At 48.6% G+C, this 15,848-nt stretch overlaps 1 protein-coding gene across 2 annotated transcripts; it reads left to right on the top strand.

Moving 5' to 3' along the window:
• Window positions 1-3,192: 3,192 nt before the first annotated feature.
• On the top strand, window positions 3,193-14,523 carry TAS1R2 (taste 1 receptor member 2). 2 transcript variants are annotated; one of them, XM_043531897.1, is made up of 4 exons: window positions 3,193-9,976; window positions 10,215-10,335; window positions 11,746-12,520; window positions 12,811-14,523. In XM_043531897.1, the coding sequence occupies exons 1-4, from the start codon at window positions 9,902-9,904 to the stop codon at window positions 12,947-12,949; spliced, it is 1,110 nt and encodes a 369-aa protein (XP_043387832.1). In that variant the 5' UTR covers window positions 3,193-9,901; the 3' UTR covers window positions 12,950-14,523. The 2 variants fall into 2 exon arrangements, with proteins under 2 accessions (XP_043387832.1, XP_043387831.1); XM_043531896.1 differs by having other exon boundaries at window positions 3,193-6,771; window positions 8,811-9,976; window positions 11,746-14,518.
• The last annotated feature ends 1,325 nt before the right edge of the window (window positions 14,524-15,848 follow it).

The following is a 15,848-nucleotide window of genomic DNA, read 5'->3' as shown; positions in this document are numbered from 1 at the left end:
CATGTGCACAGATAGAGCAGCACAAATCTCAGGATCTGGCAGGGCCACAACAGGTCCACATGCATTTAGAGCAGCAATCCCAAAACGAGAAGAGGGTCAAGGCCTGAGCATATTACTGACAAACCCCCTTCATTTAGTCCTGACTCTGCTACTGGCCTCAGGCAAGTGGCTTCACTGCTCTCTGACTCTGCATCTCCCGTCTGTACGAGAAGCGAGTGCAGTACTTCACCATAGCAGGCTGCTGCAGAGGGTGACCAGGTGTCCCCATTTTATAGGGACAGTCCCGATATTCAGGGCTTTGGCTTAGACAGGCGCCTATTACCCCCATGCCCATCTCAATTTTTCAAACTAGCTCTCTGGTCACCCTACTGGTTCAAGGCATTGTTAGTTCATGTTCCTAAAGTCCTTTTCACCCCTGCTCCACAAGGGTCAGCAAGCTGAACACTTCACCGACTTTCAAGTTCCCAGTTCTTTAGTCACATTATTTCCTACAGCTAGTATGGTAACATGACCCCACAGTCTTGATGGATGCCAGAGATTGAACCAGGGGCCTCTGGAGATAAAATCTCGAGTCTCTGCAGTTTGACCAAAGATCCAGGCTCTGCTGCTGTGAACAGTAACAGAATCACATCCTTTCTAACCTGAATACACAGAACCGAAGGTTATAATAAATCTTGATCTGGGTACCAGACCACAGATCCAGGGCCCAATTCTGACACCCTCAACCACGTAGGGCTACTCATGGAGTAAAGTAGATCTCAGTGTGAATTGGGGCTGCACAATCAGGCCCTAAATTAGCATCTCCCACTGTTTTAGGACCAGACATTCAGATGCTGGCCTCCATTTTCGTGAATGCAGTTTAGGACACATAGATGCCTAAATTCTTGATTGCACTAACAAACTGGGCAGTTTATTATTACTTATCTGCGTTATGGTAGCATCTGGAGGGAGTAGGTACTGTATAAACTCATACTAAGAGACACTCCCTGTCCTGAAGAGCTTACAGTCTAAATAGCCAAGACAAAGAGCACTAGGGGAAACTGAGGCAGTGATTTGCCCAATATCAGAGGCAGAGCTGGGAATTGAACCTACACTGCTGTCTCTTAGTCCAGTACCCTATTAGGCAGACTGTGCTGCCTCTCCAAACGGCAGGCACAACGCAGCACCCAACAAAAGGAAGGCCTGGTTATGTCTGCACTGAAAATGTAGGCTTTAAAATACAACTACCTGTATGTCCTCATGTTGCTTTCTGCAAACAGCAACCTGCCTCTTATGGATGTTCCCAACATTTAGTCTATTCCCAGCCTTTGACTTCAAGAACAAATTTTATCAGCTCATGGTCCTGATTAACATGCACACAAACAAAATCCAATGCAAATGTGAGCTACAAATACATTTCCATGGTGAAGGCACTGGTGCTTTGCATGCAATGGGTAAAAAGGAAAGGGGGTCAGTTTAGGCTGAAGACTTTGATTTTATTATTATTGTCCTACCATAGTGTCTAGGGACTCCAGTCATGGCCCAGGACTACATCTGTGCACAGAACAAAAAAACTAAAGCAAGTTTGAAAAAAAATGCCTAAAAACAAGGGTGTTAGAAAGCATTCTGCCTTCAAACCATGCAATTTTGTGTTTGCCTTAGTTTCACTTTTTCCTGTTCAGGGGGAAAGAGGGCAGGGTTTGGGTCTGTGTGGTACAGGTGTAAGTGGGGGGAATGGTCCTGCTCTTGTGTGGGACTTTCCTGGTTTATACACTACCCTGGTGAAATGGGCTAACAAAAGGATCTGAGTCCTCGCTCCCACTTCCTTTACCCAGAGACCTGCCTGACCACAAGGACCCTCCCCTCCCCTTCCACTCTCCTAGGTGGGTGGCAGAAACCTTGTAACCCTGACAAGGCTGGGCCCAGGATTCCTGGAGGCTCGACTCCCAACCTTGTCATGGTCACTTAGGATAGGGGCTAGGGTGTCCCCCACTCCAGGGTGCTCTCTCTGCTCTGGACACTTTCCTAACCCACTGATCATTGCATATAGTTCAAAGCAAATACAATGTATTAAACAGCAACTAATTAAAAAAAAAAAAAGGAAAAAAAAAGGAAAAGGTTAACGGAAAACTCATCACCCCGCTCTGTGGCATGGGGACATCATAACCAGCCATCTCTGGAACATAAGGGAAGTTCAGTCTGTCCCTCACATGTCCCAGGCCTTCTCAGGCCCTGGCTGCAAGAATGCTGCAGGTCGGACACTTGCTCAGACATATGCCTTCAGATTCTAGGTCAGGGTGGGCAAATTTTTGTCCTGAGGGCCACATCTGGGAGGGGAAATTGTATGCAGGGCCATGAATGTAGGGCTGGGGTAGGTTGGGGTGTGGGAGGGAGTGTGGAGTATGCAGGATGGGGCTCAGGGCAGGGGGTTGGGGTGCAGGAGGGGGCTCATGGCAGGAGGGGTGCGTCAGGGGGCTTAGGGAAGGGGGTTAGGGTGCGGGGTGCAGGATGGTTTGGGGTGCGGGCTCCAGACCGGCGCCACTTACCTGGAGCGGCTCCGGGGTTGCAGAGGGGCTAAGGCAGGTTCCCTGCCTGCCCTGGCCCTGCGTCATTCCCGGAAGTGGCCAGCATGTCCAGCAGTGGCTCCTGCGGGTGGGGTGGGGCAGGTGGCTCCGCTGCGCGCTGCCCTCACCTGCGGGTACCACCCCTGAAGCTTCCATTGGCCGTGGTTCCCCATTCCTAGCCAATGGTTCCCCATTCCCAGCCAGTGGGGGCTGTGGGGGACGGTGCCTGCAGGCAAGGACAGCGCACGGAGCCCTCCCCCTCCCCCTCCCCCAGGGATGTGGTGCCAGCTGCTTCTGAGAGTGGTGCAGGGCCAGGGCAGGCAGGGAGCCTGCCTTAGCCCTGCTGCGCCACGGGGCTGGCAATCCTCCGTGCCGGAGTTTGCCCTCCCCTGTTCTAGGTGGCAGGGTCTTCTTCCCAGTGTCAGACACCAGCCACCCACCCAAGTCTGGCCTGCAAGATCATCTCCCTGCACTGGGTCCACTGCCCAGGGTCCCCCCTTGCTAGAGTGACCAGATAGCAAGTGTGAAAAATCGGGGCAGGAGGTGGGGGGTAATAGGCGCCTACATAAGCCCTGAATATTGGGACTGTCCCTATAAAATCGGGACATCTGGTCACCCTATCCCTTGCTCTCCCTGGCTGCTCCAGCGCCACTCTGCCTCAGCGCTGCTGCTGCTCTGCCTCCAGCTCCCGGGGCTGCTTTTCTGGCCCCTCTGGCTCTGGTTGCTGCAGCTCTGCTCCCAGCACTGACCTGCTCCCTGGGCTACTTCCCTGGCTCTTGCTGCAGCTCTCCCTGGTTCAGTCTGCTTATCTGGTTTTCTCTGGCTCTGGCTGGCGCGTGCTCCCCAGCTCAGCTCAGCCTCCTGCTCTCTCCTTAGCTTGGCCCTGGCCGGACAGTTCCAGCTCACACACGGAGGCCTCCTGACTCTCATTAGCCTGCCTGCTCTGTCAGTCAGGCTGACCTGGAGCGTTGGCCTCTCTCCATTGCCCCTGGAGACTGCCAGTCTCAGGGTCCTGATTCCCCATCGACCCTGCCCCTTTCTTTTGGTACCGAGAGCTAGCCAACCAACTCTCTCCTGCCCCCTAAATTTTAGTAACGGACCAACAGTCCCCTTGCACAGGGGTTTGGAGTGAGGACTTCTACTGATTAGTTATATTACAACAGCACCCAGAAGTCACCTGGATCAGGAAACAGGTAGTTTGTCCTGCAAAACGTTTCAAGATTTTTTGGGGGGAAAAATAATGGGATGAAACTACATTTCGACATTTTCATCCCCCTCATTTTTTCCCCAAAATGAAATTTTGTTAAAATTGAAATGGTCGTTGGGGGGGGGGGGGGAATTGATTTAATCAAAATGATTTTTCTGAGAGAAAATTTTCGATTAAAACTTTCTGATTAGCTCTGCCCAGAACCCCAGCAGAGATCAGAGCTCATGGTGCCAGGCACTGTACAGACACTAGTGACAGAGTGTCCATGTCCTGAAGAGCCTGCACAAGCACAGGGAGGGGAAGTGACTTGCTCACATTAATCACAGGCAGGTCAGTGGCAGAGCCTGGAACAGACTCCAGCTCTCCTGACTCCCATTGCCATGTCCTATTCATTAGCCACACTGCTGTACTTGGGCTGGGGTTAATAATAAACTAGATAGGAAGGAACCTTTTCTGTGTCTTAGATATTGTCCATCCAGACTTAAAATTAAACAAAAATAAAATGTTTCCAATTCTCTCTTTTTTGTGTGCTAATTTCAAAGGAGATGCTTTTTATTTTTAAAAACAATAACATCCCCTTCATGGAGCAGGGGTGGGGCCTTGGAACCAGACAGTGATACTCCCTTTGGGTACATCTTTTGGTGTCTGTTTGTACAGCTCCTAGCACACTGGGGGCTCTTAGGCACTCTGATAAGACAAATAACAACCCTGAAAAAGAGAGAGGGGTCACATTTTCAAAAAGCATCTCAGCGACTCATTTGGGCAGCCAAAGGTGTATCTTCATGGGAAAGTTTTTCTGGTCATACCAGTATAGTTATATACTGCTTCAATGCTCCATGTGGACACTCTTATTCTGGAATAAGGGTGGCTTTTTGCACCCTAGTTTCAACCGCTTCCAAAGCAACATAACCTGGAAAAAGAGAGTGTCCACACAGGGAGTTTTATAGGTATAACTCTAGTGATTTAAATGTACACCTTATGGTGTACAAGTATAACTTTCCCATGCAGATAAGGCCCAGCTCCTCAAAGGTATTCAGGCTCCTAACTTCCCTTGATTTCAAGTGCTTACGTTACTTGAAAAGGGGACTTGGGCTGCTAAGTTCTATAGGCACTTTTAAAATTTTTTACCCAAACGGACTGGTTTATTTTCATTGCCCAAGCTGGGAAAATTGCAGAGAGAACAACCAAACAGCTTTGGAGGTGGAAAGGCCATTAGATTTTTTAAAAAAATTCCATGATAATTGCCTAAGTTGCTCTTATTAACACAGGCAGCGAATTTAAACCTGGCAGCGTCCCTTTAAAATCTCCTTGGTGTCCCGAAAACTTTGCTGGTGCTAAACACAGGTGGTCAGCCGCTTATTATAGCCACCTTTAAGATTTTCAAGAGGCTAGAGCTCAGCACTTTCTGAAAATCAGGCCTCTTAAAACAGTGCTTCTGATTGTGGTGCGCAGACTTTAAGACACCTAAAAATCACTAGTCAGTACCGAAAACGTAGACCCTAAATAAATAAATGTCATTTTCGGATCCCATGCCTGCTCCTGAGTCTCCCTGTTAATTGTTGGGGCTTTGTGACCATGTTTTCCTATTCTAAATTTTATATATTTTCCCCTTGAAAACAGAGGAAACTGATTACAGGGAAAATGACAACACACGCCACCATCTTCTGACTTGCAACTCTCAACCTGTACATATGTACAGGGAAGCGAAGAGACAGGCCAGTGGCTAAATGAAGATCAGAACCCAGATCTCCAGGCAAGTAACCCTATCAATTAGGCCATGCTGCCTCCCACTTGATGAGGGCCTGATGGATTTCTGCGGCACATTGGCAAATGCACAGGCAGGAGCAGTCCCTTAACAAACATCAGCATTACAACCACTGCCTTCTAAAAGGCATTTCCTCTTCCAAGCAAGGAGTGTCCCATCTGATGCACAGCCCTGCTGGCTTTAACTGCCCATGGCAATGCAATAGTCCATGAAAAATGTAAACACACACAAATCCTTTCAGGCTGGCCCCTTGAAATGTATGGAAATAAGTCAGCAGAAATGTGCGAAAACAAGCACCAGACCCAGGAACTGGCAGAGCCTGGGCAAGAAACTTACTGTGGGTGCTCACCAGCAGCTGCTTACGAAGGCACCATAGAAGCATGAGGAGCACAGGGGTGTTAGCTATGTGCGTTAGTGTCTTGCTGACCATGGCCGGCTCAGAGACACAGTATTCCGATTTCTATCTGGCTGGCGATTACCTCCTTGGGGGGCTTTTCTCGCTGCATGCTGAAACTATGAGCAGCCCCCATCTCAGCCATTCGGCGGTACCCACGTGTCAAGCGTAAGTAGGAAACAGGCATGGCTGGGGAGGGTGATGAAATAGTTTGGGGCCACACTGCAGCCAGCATTGGCTTGTTCCTGGTGAAGGGGAAGGAAACAAGGACTTTTGTGGCTGAGGCACCTGGCTGGGACTCATATACCTGGGTTCTGTTCCTCACTCTGCCACAGACTTCCTGCATGTGACCTGGGACAAACCATTTAAGCCAAAACTTTCACGCCTAGGTGCTGGACTATAGGCACCTAAACTAGCTGCCCCCTTGTCAGAAGTGGTGAGCTCCCACAGACTTTAATGAGAGCTAGGGGTACTCAGCCCATCAGATAAGGAGGCCACTAGATGCTCAAAATTAACCACCCACGTTGGAAAGTGCTGGCCTTCAATCTCTATTCAACTATCTTGTGTCACAGCAGATGCTTCAAATGACACAAAACTGATCAGCTGTTTAATAGCTGAAATGGATCTCTCGTGATGCTTGGCTCGTCTATTTATCTGACCATGAGGATCGCTGCCGAGCTGTGCAAGCCCTTTTCCATCCCACTCCTTAAACAAATGGTTCTTGCTCATCCAAGCAGACCCATTCAGGCTAATGGGACTGCAGAGGAGGAGGACTGCTCATCAGGGGCCAGTGGATAGGCTATTGGATTGGGAGCCAGGAAACCAAGCCTGGCTGTGTCCCTGATCTGCTGTGTGACCTTGGGTAAGTCACTTTGTCTCTCTCTGCCTCTGCTTCGAATCCCAGTCATGGTCTGCCTTGTCTATTTAAATTGTGAGTTCTTCAGGGCAGGGTCTCTTGCTTACTATGTATACACCCAGTACCCAGCACAATGAACAGAGGCAGAAGGCTGGTTCATGGGAAGTCAGGAGACCAATGTTCAATTTTGTGCTCTGCCACAGATTCCCTGTGTGATCCTAGGCAAGTCACTTAGGCCTAGATCCTCAAAAGGTTTTTAGGCATAGCAGTGAAGCTGCAGCAGCATGGGTTTCAGCGGTGGCTGTAGAAGTTTGCCCAGGACCCTAGGCACTTATTCAGCTGGCTAGCTCAGCGCGGAGATCACTCTAGTGTAACCCACACACCTCCCGGGCGTGGCGCTCGGTCCCTTCCAGTGGCACGGAGACCACTTAGAGATTAATGAGCCTCTACTGCATGAGCGAAAAGACACGTGGCTCTTAGCTAAGGCTCATTAATCTCTAAGTGGTCTCGGTACCACTAGAGGGGACGGAACACCACACCCAGATGTGTGGGTTACTCTAACTACATCAAATCTAGCTCAGGTATGCCCTACTGATGCTGCAATCATACCTCCGATGGCAAGCGCAGACATACCCTTAGCATGCAGCCTACTCAGGGGTGCCCCTGGCCCGCTGCTGATGGCCAGCATTCCTGAATCAGACACTCCTGAAGGTGTTCAGCTAGACTTTTGCCCCCAGGACACGCCACACAGCTGAACTCCTAAGGGACACGTCCTAAGGTCTTTGCTCAGGCCTGTGCAATTTCTCGTCTCACCTCCCAGCTTTTACCCTGGCACATCAGGCCAAAAGGGGAGCCCGCCCCACCATCAAACTGACTTCAAAAGGTGTTTAGCCTGACGAAGGGCAGGACACCAGGCCAGACCGTGCTGTTAAGTCACAGGTCCATGCTGGAGGCAGTGGGGAGCCGCTCGGCCTCAGGAGGGGCATTCACCATGCTTCCCCAGAGCTCTGCAAGATGCAGCAGGAGCACACAAGCTGTTCCACTTCTTGGATGGGGGCAGCATGTACCCTCCTTTGCAGCCAGCCAGCTTAAGTGGTACATAGGCCCTGTTCAGGGCTGAATTTCACTCACATTGCATAGTGCTTTCATCCAGAGATCTCAAAGCCCTTCCCAAGCACGAATTAAATTTCATGATCCTCCAAAGACACCCATTTTAGCAATGGGATGAGAGGCAGGGGGTGGGATGAAGCCCAGACAGGTTAAGTGCTCAAAGTCACACATTTGCAAAGTCAGCAGCAGGGCTCACTCTAGAAACCAGAAGTCCTCGCTTCCAGGAGATAATCTTGGCCCAGCTGGTGGAGGAAAACACTATTATAATCCTGCCTTTAATAGCAAGCATAAGAAACTAGCAGAATGTGTGTCACATCTCCCCACTGGTGGCTGGACCACTAGAGGATAACAGCCTACTACACTAACTAAGGAAGTTACTCTTGTAATTCAACTGGTAGAGGCCTGTGCTGAGGGGATGGGGTTCAAACCCTGATCATAACAAACCCTAACTCTTATATAGAACTTTTCATCAGTAGATCCCACAGAGCTTTACAAAGGGATGTAATTATCATTATCCCCATGTTACAAATTGGAAACTGAGGCACTGAGAGGGGAACTGACTTGGCCAAGGTCACCCAGCAGGCCGGTGGCAGAGCGTGGAAAAGAATCCCGGTCCCCTGAGTCTCACTCCTGTGCTCTGTCCAACAGACCACGCTGCTTCCCATAATGATGGCCCATTATGCACCTGGCTCCAATTGACTCCTATAGGAGCGCTATATTCAGCGTAGAATTTGGGGCCCAATCCTGAAGCTAGTGGGAGTTATTAGTGCACAGCACCTTACAGAGTTGGGCCCAGGGTCCTAAGACTGCAGTGCTATGCAGCACTAAGGGAGGAGAGTCCTCTTTGAGACTCACTGCATAAGCCCAAAGCAAGACGTGTTCTCTCACTGGATGGGTTCCTGCACCCATCACTCATCATTTTACACTCCTCCTAGGTACACGCTGAAGACAGCAGGCTACAGCTACGTGAGCCAGAAGAGCCCAGTTTCACTTTCTGATCCAAGTGAATTGCCATGCTGGTTCTTAGAAGAAAATTTCTGCTGACTGAGAGCATTTGACCTGGAATCACCAAGTAAAAAACCCACGGCTGCTCTTTAGGCAGCATCTCTTTTCAGAGCAGAACCAGACTTTCAGGAAGTGACACCAATCTATAACTTCAGTGCCTAGCAGTACATGTGCATTGATCATCTCATCCTTCTCCATTTGCAGCTAGTGCCAGAGGTGAAGCGCGTGGACTTCTCTCTGCTTGAGAAGAGGATCAATTTCAGAGAGAAAGGCGACACTCCGAACAGCTTCGAGATCATCCAGTGGAAGTGGGACCAATCAAGCAACCCTTTTCAGAAAATCGCCTCCTATAGCACGAAGAACCAGAAGCTGCTGTTCATCACCCAGAACATCTCCTGGCACACCCCAAACAACACGGCAAGTTCCCTCCACCCATTATCACACATGTGGGAACGTCATGGAACTACATGAGCAAAACCCAAGGCAGTAGGGCTTAGTCAATAGAGTACAGAGCTAGACCTGGCTTCTGTTCGCCATTGGCATGCTGGGTGATCTCAGCCAAGTCACTGCCTCTCTTTGTGCCTCAGTTTCCCCATCTGTAAAACAGAGAGAATGATACTGACCTCCTTTGTCAAGTGCTTTGAACTCTTCGAATGTAAAATGCTATATAGGAGCTAGGGATCACTGTGCCATAGTTACACACACAAATGGGACTCGAGCATATAAATCCTATCACTTGGGCAACAAAAAGACAGGCGACAAGAAAAGCGGTCAGAATGGGCTGCGTGTGCCAGACTTGTACATAAACAAACAAGGCTTGAAAGTCTCACCCTTTGCTTTAAAATTTTAAATTGCCTCCTGCCAGAAGAATGTTCCTTCAGCTGTTTGTCTGGTACAACAGCGACATCCGGTGGCTGGTTAGGTAATTCCCGGATGAGCGTTGCCTTTGTGGCTATGCCCATCCCTCTTCTCTATTTAAAGGTGATGCAGTAGCTAGATTGATCCCAGGAATGTTTTGCTTATGGCCATCCCAAGAAATCCATCCCTGGCTCTTTGCCATTGGAACATGGTAAACTTGCTGGTAAAGTTATTGCAGGTATGTATAACTGACTGCTGAATCCCAAGAGGGGCACAGTCTAAACCCTGTTCCCTATTTAAAGGTAAAGCATATTGCCTGGTTGGCTTTATCCTAGCTGTGTATCCCCTTTCCTGTCTATGCTGTGGCTGAACTGGAATTGGATAGCAACTATTATGGAGCATTTACAAGTTCTTCCGGCTCACCTGGAAGTTACTATGAGATTGTCATTGTTTTCCTCCAATTCCCTTTTACCCAGGTCCCCATTTCAGTCTGTTCCCAGCAGTGCGAGCCTGGGCAGCGGAGAAAGCCCGCAGGTGTTAGCAGCTGCTGTTTTGAGTGTATCTACTGTGAAGCAGGGACTTTCCTCAACCACAACGGTAAGGAAAATGCAGCGTACAAGCCTAAATGCACTTTGTTTTCATATCAGTCCAACAGTGCTTGTTCCCAGCAGAAGGTCTATAGTTAAGTTAATGGGCTCTAGATAGGGGTAGCTGAGTGAGACTCTCTGGCCTGTGCTATGCAGGAGGTCAGACTAGATTATCTAATGGTCCCATCTGGTCCTAGAATCTATGAAAGGAATGAATCTCTTACCCGAAGAGTTGGTTTCAGGTCCTGGCCTTGCCACATTTCCGCTGTGACCTTGGGCAAGTCACTTAGTCCTCTCTGGGCATCAGTCCCATATCTATAATGTGGGGGTAATAAATCCTTCCTTTGTCTTCTTCATCGGGATTGTAAACTCTTTTGGGCAGGCACTGCCTCTCGCTACGTGTTTTTACACCAGCTGGCACAATGGGGCCCCAGTCTTGGCTGTGATCTCCATTATTGTAATAATAATCCCCTCAAGGCCACGCTTTCTCTCACTGATTCAGATTCTCTGTGTGTGGTGTAGGGAGCGGGAGCTGGCATGGCGGGAGAGGTGTAGTTAGAAAAGGGGATGAAGAGTCAGAAGACCTGACTTCCATTGTCACTTCTAACGGTGATTCAGCATTTGACTGTAGGCAAGTTACATGGCCTCACTGTGGCTCAGTTCCCACATCTGTAAAATGGATTTCATACCGCCCTACCTTATCAGGGAGCTGGGAAGCTTAAATTAATGTTTGCAATGTTTTGCGAGATCCTCAAATAGAAGACCTTAGGTGTTATATCTTAAATTTGCATAGCACCGTCTATCCTGAAGGATTCCAAGAAGCTTGACAAACTATGTACTCTGAGGAAATTTGGCCACCGTTGAAGTGCAGTCACCTCTAGGGTAACAGTGCACCACAAAACTACTCCAGCAGGAAAGGAAAAGGAACACTGACTCCGACTTCAAGTTTAGGGGGAATTTGGGGATGTAGAATGCAACTACCCAGATTGGAATTTAGCCAAGACACTAGGGTTAAAATCCCTGCACTTGCAAAGAAAAACAAACCAAAACAAACCCACAGGATCACTAAGGACGGTAAGTGGCTTTACCTCTCCTTTGAATGACTTCGCCTCCAACAGCACAGTGTACCCCTAAGACCAAGCTTACGGCACTGGTTCACATATTAATCAGAAAGAAGAGTTTTCGCTACTGTACAACCACCACTACTTTGGGTTTCCTATGGAGGTCTCCCAATCCAGAACTGACCAGGTCTGACCCTGCTTAGCTAGTGAGAGCTGACAAGACAGTAGCCTGAGCCAGTATGGGTGCAAAACCTTTATCATCGCTCCCATCAGTTCTGCTCTTATTAGACATATTGACTATTTACAGACAAGACAGCCCTTACTAGGGTCTTTCAGAAACACCACGTTTTGTTTTGCAGACCTGTACAACTGCCAGCCTTGTCCAGCTGACCAGTGGTCCAGTGCCAGAAGTCAAGAGTGCTACCCAAGGCTTGTGAAATATCTGCAATGGCAAGAAGGCACTACAGTGGTGTTGCTGCTATTCTCGGTGCTGGGCCTCATAGCCACTGTAGTCATATCTGTCACCTTTGCCATTCATTCGCACACCCCCGTGGTGAAGTCCGCAGGAGGCAGGATGTGCTTCCTCATGCTGGCATCTCTGATCATCGGTTTCGTCAACGTCCCCATGTATGTAGGGATCCCGACAGAGTTCACGTGCGTGTGCCGGCAAACAGCGTTCAGCCTCTGCTTCACCGTGTGCATCTCCTGCCTCACCGTCGGGTCCTTCCAGATCGTCAGCATTTTCAAGACGGCTGCCTGGCTGCCCAAAGCCTACAGCTACTGGATGAAGTACAATGGCCAGTACATTTTTATAACCGTAATTATAGCTCTGAAAGTCACCATCACTGTGACCAACTTTATCATCCACCCTCCTGCTCCAGTTCTGTTAGCTCAGGAGGACGACCCCTCTACAGTAGCGCTGCAATGCAACAAGAGCTACAAGTTGGCCTTGCTGATGAACAGCAGCCTAGATATGTTTCTCTCTATTCTGTGCTTCTGTTTTTCCTACATGGGCAAGGAGCTTCCCAAGAATTACAACGAAGCCAAGTACATCACGCTGTGTATGACCTGCTATTCCGTTTCCAGGATTGCCATTTTCCTGGTCATGTCTAGGTACAGAGGGGTGCTGGTGACCCTCTGTGATGCTATGCGCATGGTAATCAATTTGCTTGGGATCTCCCTGGGTTACTTTGGCCCCAAGTGTTATCTGATATTTTTCCATCCAGAATGCAACACAGCTGCTTACTTCCAGACTGCCATCCAGAGCTACACCATGAGACAGGACTAACCAGGTACCTCGTCTTTGTATGGAGAGAGTCCCCATAGCGAAAGAAGCCCCAATTCCAACGTGTCTGTGTTGGAGGCGAGTCTTTATCGCCTCAAGAAGTGCATCAATGCTTTGTAGATTGTACAACTGTATGAATCTTGCAAATTTCCCTCCTACCCCCTCAAACAAGGCAACATGTACAACAACTAGGGTGGGCTGGAAAACAAGAGTCCTATTTCACGAAACAACTCAAGGTTTTGACATTTGTTCTTGTTCTGCATCAGAACAAGAACTAGATCGGTCAAAGTCTTCTGCAAAAAGAGAGTAAGCGACTCACTCCAGACAAGTCAACAGCCCAGTGTTGAGGGCACTCACTTGGAATCTGGGTTCAAGGTGCGAGTCCCTGCTCTGAATCAGAGCCTCATTCCCATATCCCAGCTGAATGCCCTCATCACCAGGCTATGATGTCAAGTCTCCCAGTCTCGCCTGTTGTAGCTGTTCCATTTTGTATAAATAATTAAATATTCATTGGGCCAGATATAAAGAGACTGACACTATAGCCTGGTCATCATGCCTCCCTTCGCTCCTGCCCCGCTCCCTGGAATGTAGGGCCTAAATTCCATCCTGGACCAGAGAAACCTTCCCAATGAAACTTTCATCCAAAGCAATACATTTCCACAAAGAGTTTTGCTTTGGATGAAGTGGCCCTTCCCACAATAAAGTTGTCATGAAGTTCACCCTAGGACAAGACGTTAAGGCCCAGCATTTCCAGAAGTGGCTAGAAATTCTGGATGCCCCAATTAGAGGCCTGTGGGTGCTCAGCATCCCTAAAATAAACCGGGCCCCCAAAGGGTGCTGAACTGAGCACTGAAACTCAGTAGCCATGACTGAAAATTTTGCCTTAAACAACCAAAGCTGGATAGCCGTGTCCATATTTTGAGTTAGTTTCTTCTAGTTGATAAGGCCCAAGTGCATTGCTATGTGACCCTATGCAATTAGACAGGATACTATTAGCTTGGAGCTGCCATAAAAAGCTTTTGAAAGCAGCCTGGCAAAGCATAGGACTAGCAGCTAATTCAAACCAACAAACATGGCTGGAGCTTAACGGACATCCTTATTCCAGGTGCACAAATCTGATGCTGTTACATTTTTCTGTTTGTTCCTCTACTATAATAAAGGTTTTAAAAACTGACTTAATTTGTTCTGATAATGTTGCGATTTCGCTGAGGGACTAACGTCCCAGATTTAGGGTTATGATGGCATTTAAAACTCCTATCTGAGATTGGAGTGCCATTGTGTTAGGTGCTGTACAGTCATAGTAAGTGACAGTCCCCTCTCCAACAATCTAAATAGGCAAGACAAGTAGTTGGTGAAACTGAGGCACTGAGAGGGGAAGTGACTTGCCTAAAGTCACTCAGTAGGCCAGTGGCCCAGATCTCCTAATTCGCAGACTGATGTTCTACCCACTAAACCACACTGCCTCTCCTCGTACAACTCTGCAATCTCGGGCTCCAAGACAGACTAGCGCACATCACAAACAACCCGGATTCTGGACCGCATGATGCCCCTGTGCTCTCCGAGCTCGCAGACTGACAGGAGTTGGAGCTGCTGGGTCTTAGCACCTCTCAGGACAGCCCCTGGGGAAAGAATACGCTTTCCAGCCCAGTTCCTAGACCAAAGTGGTTCGGATCAGCATCCCAAAATTAATCCAAACGGCATCTCTGAACCTTGTGAATTCAGGCCATCAGCTCGTTTAAATCTCATTTAGAGATCTGACTTGCACCCCCCCACCGCCTGCTCGGAAGCCAGGCAACTCGGGGCACTCAGTTACTGCCTTTGACTCATGCCTTTTATGACTTAAGGCCAGAGTGTCAAGTGGATTTTTAGCCTTAACTCTGAATGTCATGGCTTTTGTGACTTTCAATCAGGCCCTTAATGCTATTTAAACAGTTCTCTTTTTGAAGCGGCTAAATGCTCCTGCCTGTGTTTGGGGAAGGTGGGGCGATGAGGAGGAGGATCGCAAGGGAGGAGGGATAGGAATTTCCAATGTTCTCATCAGACAATTGAGATGTTCTCCTGCCTGCTCAGATGCTTCTAACATTCTGCCCAAGCTGGGGGAACAGAAATTCTTATACCCCAGGGGAGGGGAGAGTGGAAGGGATGGACAGCAGGGGCTAGCGGTGCTGCTTTACATAATCCCAATATACAGCACACACACAATGAAGAGGGAACAGGTTAAGGGCACCTCCTTAGCTCAGGTTCAGTGCCACACCTGTATGAAGCAACAACAGCCACCGGCCCTGCACCAACCTCGGTACTTACACATGTCCCCGCTCCCCTCTCCATCACCCTTGCACCCTTAATTGCTCATCCTCACTCCTGCATGTCTAAGACCTGCTGCCGCCTGGTGATTTTAGGAAGGGGCATTCAGCCCGGCTCTCCCACTCTCCAGAAAAATGGCAAGTGGCAGATTTTTCCATACGATAACGTATAGATCCATCTGCTTTCGGTTAGCAGCTCTGACTGAGGCTAATTGGCAGATCAAACCATTTGATGTACCATGTTAGGTAAGTAGTTATAAGAGCCCAGATTGAGTCTGACGCTTCTTGGATGGATCCCAAAGTCATTCCTCCCCCCGCAACTCCCCCAACCACAGATTGCTCATGGTGCTAATGCAACCCAGATTGAATGCACAGAAGCTGCAGGGGTATTAACAAGTGTCAAAACGCTTTGAACTGTTCCCGGCAAAGGGCCACGCTACATTCTTCACACTGAATGGACCCTTGTGTTAGGTTCCGAGACAAGCAAGTGAAATTTAAGATCTAAAGTAAAGCAAATGAGAAAGCAGGGGTCGTGCACACCCAATAAGATGGGGGCAATAAATGGGAGAGATGGAAAAAACAGAGCAAATTCCACGGTAGAAGACATGAACTTAGAAATTATTTAATTTTTCTGAAGGAATGGTGTTTTTCTGGCTTTCAGAACAGTATTGCCTACACTGAGCAGGCAAAAGGTATGAGTCAGGCACCAACAATCATGAGATTGGCTTACAAATCATGAGATTATCAATCATCATAAATCTTGGGGTCACTGAATTGCTTTCTGGTTATTGTGCCACTAGGGGTCACGTTTTCAAGCTTTTCTCCACAGCCATAAGGGCTAGATTGTGGTGAATTCTCCATCATGGGCAATTTT

Source organism: Chelonia mydas, chromosome 18 (genome assembly GCF_015237465.2).
Source record: "Chelonia mydas isolate rCheMyd1 chromosome 18, rCheMyd1.pri.v2, whole genome shotgun sequence".
In the NCBI taxonomy this organism is placed as follows: domain Eukaryota; kingdom Metazoa; phylum Chordata; order Testudines; family Cheloniidae; genus Chelonia; species Chelonia mydas.
This window is presented reverse-complemented; position numbering and strand designations above follow the sequence as displayed.